We start from the raw sequence: 6,000 nt of genomic DNA, 5'->3' as shown, positions 1-6,000 counted from the left end.
TAATTTTTTTTAACTTTCAAATTGAAATACAAAAACTATCCAGAAATTTATAAACTACTTAAAGAAATAAGTCATGGGTATTAAAAAAATAATTTCTTTCCTAGGATGCTTAAATACCAATAAGGGAGTCTTATTCTACCAAGCTGCTTTTGGTTGGGCTTTTAGTTATCAGTTGAGTGCCTTAACAATCTGTACCGCCCATGGATTCTTGTGATTAAAAAAAAAAAAATCAACCATTCTACTAATCAAAAATAAATTTAAAAACAATGGAGAGTTGTCTATTATAAAATTAGCTAAATGTATAAAATGAGTACTCAGTTCTGAGAAAACTATGGTGAAAGCTGGACTCCTCAATTTAGCTGGTGGCACTAAATTAAGATAATTTTTTTGAAATGCGATTTGGTAATATGGATCAAGAATTTAAAAAATGGTATTGTCTTTGAGCCATAATTTCATAATTTTTTTTTTTTTAATCACAAGAATCCATGGGCGGTACAGATTGTTAAGGCACTCAACTGATAACTAAAAGCCCAACCAAAAGCAGCTTGGTAGAATGGCCTGGTGACTTGCTTTATAAAATCAGCCATGGAAAACTCTTATCGAGCACAGTTCTACTCTCATACATGAGATCACCACGAGTTGGAATCAACTTGATGGCAACTGATTTTTTTAATAAAATATTACCATAAGAACTTTTTAGGATTTTTCTCATTCCTAAAAATTCTAACTAAACCCCCTGTATCAATTAGTCCATGTCTGTTTCACCTGATGTAGATATTGCATCCTCTGACTAGATCAACTGAAATGTCAAAACTCCGCTTAAATTATAATCCAGCTAACTCAGTGCTCTCCCCAAGAGGGCATGGAATTTTCCTTTATTAACTACTTCATCCTCACCTACTGGAATGGGACCATGTGACCCAGGAAGCATGTGACAAATATTCATTACATCAATGAATAGACTCAATGTAAGTTTCCTAGGTCCCTCTGCATAATATGAAGTTCTAAAACTTTATGGTGGATATTCTGGTTTTCAGTTAATCCTTCACACTGATCTGGGGAAAGTAAACTAACATGTATGTGCTTCAAATACCACTAGTCAAATATTGCCCCTTTCCAACCAACCAAGGACCTCTTAAGTGGTTTTTTATTTACAGCAACATTCCAGATACTGATTATCTTTTGTTTTAAAAATTCACATTAGTTATTTGCTCCACTGAGATTAACTCAGACTTTTCTTTGTTTAATTGATACAGTAGACCAATTGATGTGTATGTGTTCAGATTAACATCAGATTATATCTATATTAAATTAGGATAACTTCATGAATAACTTTGACTATGAGAAACAGCATAAACCATCAAGTTGGTTCTAATGAGGCAGAGATTAAATATATTCCCACTTTCCAACTTCTCCATTACATCTGACACCAGCCATCCCACAACTCTATATATACTGAGTTCAATAATTCATTGAAATTCTAGCAGAGCTCACAGAAACACCGTACCTGAGATAGCAACTTTAATATAACAGAGAAGAATACAAACAGAGAAAGATATAAACAAAGGATGTGAACAGAGAAACATATAGTGTGAGGTGTGGGAGGGGTACAGCACAGAGCCATACCATCTCAAAGGGGACCCGCTTACCCTCCCAAGAACATATATTCACTCACATTAATCAGGAAACTTTCAACCAGGAAACTGTGGTCAGGACCTGGACAGCTCCCTACTGGCTGTCAATGAGGACCAAGATAGCTGTTTTCCAGGTGAGCTCTTTTTCAATCACTTCTTCCTACAGGGCTTTATTGTCATGCAGTGCTGTTTCCCTTGCTTGGGGCTCCAGCTTGGGTCAGTCCCTTTCTGTGGAAGGCCAGTTCAGCGCCACACACTTCTTGTACTCTGGGCCCTGTGCGCTGCTGCTTCTGTCTGGGCCAGGCCCATGCTTTCTACTTGGGTGCTGGTATATGTGCTCGGCTTGAGGTGTCAGGCTCTGTACTGTCATTCTAGTCCCACGTCCCACGAAGCAGCAGCTACTGTCACTTGTGCTGTCTCTCTCTCCATGGCTCCTCTTCACCAGCTCTGCTCTTGTAGCTGACTGGCTCCAGCTCTCAACTAGCAGCTTCAAGATAGCTCCACTCATGCCACAGTCACTCTTCTCCCATCTTAGCTTTCATCAACACAGCTCTTTGCTCTATGCTGGCTCAGCATCCACTTACACTTGTCTCCACCGCTTATGGCAGTTACAGCCACTCCACCGTCCACAACTCTAAGCATGTTACACCTCTTTCATCCAAGCCTGGGATGGTTTCTGGCACGGTGCTTCTATGTTCTAATGGACCCGCCAACCCTCTCAGCTCTCAGCAAGAAGTCCCAAAAACCCTCTGTGTTTCCGTCCATTATGTAAGTCATTACTCATACTCCTTGTCGGTTACAACTTAGGGTCCTCTCCTAGCCACACCAGAGCCCGACCAAACTTCAACTACCCAGGAAATGTCAATAAACTCATGCTCTGTGAATTACTTGGCAAAGGTATCTTGTGTTAGCTTTCTTGTCATTACATTGTCAATTACTATGTGAGGTGGGGCCACCTAGACAGAACAGACAAAAGTAACAAACCATAAAGGGTAGAAAACAACTCTGGGTATCTCCTAAGTTATTTATCCAAGAATCAAGGGCAAAAGGCCACATAAAGGAACTCACTGCACCACAGATATCAATGCAATATTTACATAGGATGAGCCTATCAGGCTTTCCCAGTGTCTGCATTCATATGATTTCCATCTGGAAATCATATAATGAGGTATCAGCTAGAAAGTTTTGCTCAACCCTTTCCACACTGAATGTTTTTGAGCTTATCCTATGAGTTTTCTGTGACATAATAAAGGACATAATTGATCACTGAAGGCACTACCACATTCACTGCATTCATAAGGTTTCTCTCCTGTACAAATTCTCTGGTATCTCCTGAGTGTTCACATCTGGCAGCAGGCTGCCCCACCAGGACTATGTTCCTATTTGGTAGGACCTCGCTGATGTTTACTGATGTCTGAACTGCCATGGAAGGTATTTGCATAGTCACTTTATTAACAGGGTTTTTGTCTTGCATGAGATCACTGGTATGTGATGAGCTGTGACTCACTGCAGAAGGGTCTTCCACCTTGACTGCATCTACATGTTTCTCCCTTGTGTGTATTCTTTTATGTTTAACAAGGCAGGACATGTAAGCAAAAGTTTTTCCACACTCTGGGCAGCCATACGGTCTCTCTCCTGTATGAGTTCTTTGATGTACAATTAGCTTTTGCTTTGTGGCAAAGGCTTTCCCACATTCACTGCATTGAAAAGGTTTCTCTCCTGTGTGAATTCTTTGATGTTTAATGAGACCTGACTTCTGAGAACAAGATTTTCCACATTCACTGCAAACAAATGGCGTCTTTCCTGTGTGAAATCTTCGATGTGCTATGAGACATGTCTTCTGGATGAAGCCTTTTCCACAATCACTGCATGTATATGGTTTCTCACCTGTATGAATTCGTTGATGAACAATGAGATTTCCCTTCTGGATAAAGCCTTTTCCACATTCACTGCATGTATAGGGTTTCTCTCCTGTATGAGTTTTCTGATGTATATTTAGCCGTGATTTCTTAAGAAAGGCTTTCCCACATTCTGTGCATTCATAAGGTTTTTCTCCTGTATGAGTTCTCTGATGTTCAGTTAGCATAAACTTTCTGGAGAAGGCTTTCCCACATAGATTGCATCTATGGGGTTTTTCTCCCGTGTGAATGATCTGATGATCAGTTAGCCAAGACTTCTTGATGAAGGCTTTTCCACATTCACTGCATACATGCAATTTTTCTATTTTGTGAGTTTTCTTATGCTTAATGATTTGGGACTTCATGCTGTTGGATTTTTGACTCTCAGAGAATTTAATTTCTGTATGAAATTGTTCATGGTTAGTATGGCAAAAGGCTTTTTCATCTCTATGAAGCTCAGCAGAGTTCTTTATTTCATAGCTTCTGCTGTGGTTGATTAAAGATAAATTTGATTTTGCAGTTTTTCCAAGTAAGTCAAATATACCATCATTTCGATGTAAAGTAAAATGACTTTTTTGCCAATTAAAAATATTTTCATATGCATTATATTCATGGCAGCTTTCCATTCTATTCACCCTTTCATTTTGCGACTGCCCAGGCAGATGATCATTAACTTTCCAAATTTCTAGGAAAGAAGAAAACAATGAATTCTTGCATTATCTTGATTTGGAATAAAGCTATTTTAAAAATATTTGGATGTGAAGTGGATCTTTAGTTAAAATCATATGCTGTGAGTGTATATAAACTCCACGTGAAATGTTCCTTGCACACTGGTAAAAACACAATAATATAAACAAAGCAAATGATAAAAGGAATTAGTGTAGAAACAAGGTTAAATAATACATAACAAACAAATACAGATTTGACTGGTTCCTAAATAAGGCCTTGTAAAACATGCAGAGAGCGTAAAACCCAAGCAAGACACTGTGAACAGCAGACTAGAGAGGTAGGAAAGCCACCTTATCCAAACTGCTGAAAAACAGATTCATTCCACAAATCCTTATTGAATGACAACTATGTACCAGGCATAGTGCTACTGTTGGGGATACATAAACATATGCCTTATGTTTGTGTAGCCTATATTCTAGTTGGGTAGAACCATCTGAAAAAAAAAAAAAAGGAAGCAGAGTTTACAATTAAAGTGACCCAAACAAATTGGGTCTTTACCCTCAGTTCCTGGGCCATAACTCTAAACCCTTTGAATGTGTTGAGTAATTGAGGCACCTTTGTTATCAACAGATAACATTAGACATGACATATAAATATATTAGACATGACAGCTAATGAAGTGATGAAGGTAAGAGCCGGTAAGGCCAGAAAGACCACTCTGTGATATCTGCTGATCTCAGAGGAAGTAGATTGATTTGATCTATTATGCCTAGACAATGAGTCCACAATAAGTGTTCTAGACACAAAAGTCCTATGAGGTTCCTGTTTGGTGAAGGATAGCGATGTAAGTAAAAGGGCAGCATAGCCCTTTTTGGGACATGGAAGCTTCACATTGGGAACATAAGCAGACTTTGCCCTATGCATCTCCTCATTTGTATCCTTTTGCTATCTTAGAACTGTAATCATATAAATCAAATATATGGATGTGATCTCAGAAGAGATGCTGGTGTTGTTCCGACTCATAGTGACAATATATGACAGAACAAAACTGCCCCATAGGGTTTTTTAGGCTGTAATCTCTATGGGAGCAGATCGCAAGGTCTTTTTTCCCACGGAGTGACTGGTGGGTTCAAACTGCCAATCTTTTTACTAGCTGCTGAGTGCTTTAACCATTGTGTCTCCAGGAATCCTTCAAAGACATAGAGGGGTGTATTTTTCTCTAAACTGCAATGAAGAAAAAGAGGTCTCACACAGGGAGAGCTACACGTAGAAGCACTCTGTTATGGATTGAATTGTGTCCCCCAAAATGTGTGTCAACTTGGCTAGCCCATGATTTCCAGTAGTGTGTGGTCATCCACCATTTTGTGATCTGATGTGATTATCCTATGTGTTGTAAATCCTAACCTCTATGATGTTAATGAGGCAGGATTAGAGGCAGTTGTGTTAATGATGCAGGACTCAATCTATTGGATTAGGTTGTATTGTCAGTCAATCTTTTTTGAGATATAAAAAAGAAGTAATCAGAGAGGAGGGGGGCCTCATTACCCCCAAGCAAGAAGACCCAGGAGCAGGGCACATCCTTTGGACCAAAGGTCCCTGTGCTGAGAAGCTCCCAGACCAAGTACAGATTGGTGACAAGAACTTTCCCCCAGAGCCAACAAAGAGAGAAAGCCTTCCCCTGGAGCTGGCGCCCTGAATTTGGACTTCTAGCCTCCTAAACTGTGAAAGAATAAATTTCTCCTTGTTAAAGTCATCCACTTGTGGTATTTCTGTTATAGCAGCACTAGACAATTAAGACA

The 6,000-nt window shown here is 39.3% G+C and overlaps 1 protein-coding gene across 7 annotated transcripts in view; it reads right to left on the bottom strand.

Annotated features, from left to right (window-relative positions):
* Positions 1-227: 227 nt before the first annotated feature.
* The window catches only part of LOC111747583 (zinc finger protein 350-like), a 29,964-nt gene continuing 24,191 nt past the window's right edge, over positions 228-6,000 (bottom strand). For all 7 annotated transcript variants that reach the window (XM_023543443.2, XM_064294178.1, XM_064294173.1 and 4 more), the window contains one exon: positions 228-4,217. In XM_023543443.2, the coding sequence (XP_023399211.1) occupies positions 2,860-4,217 (1,358 nt within the window). In that variant the 3' untranslated portion in view covers positions 228-2,859. The remainder of the gene's footprint in view (positions 4,218-6,000) is intronic.

This window comes from Loxodonta africana, chromosome 11 (genome assembly GCF_030014295.1).
Source record: "Loxodonta africana isolate mLoxAfr1 chromosome 11, mLoxAfr1.hap2, whole genome shotgun sequence".
NCBI classification, from domain to species: domain Eukaryota; kingdom Metazoa; phylum Chordata; class Mammalia; order Proboscidea; family Elephantidae; genus Loxodonta; species Loxodonta africana.
The sequence above is the reverse complement of the archived record's forward strand: the minus strand, read 5'-3'. Positions and strand labels throughout refer to the sequence as shown.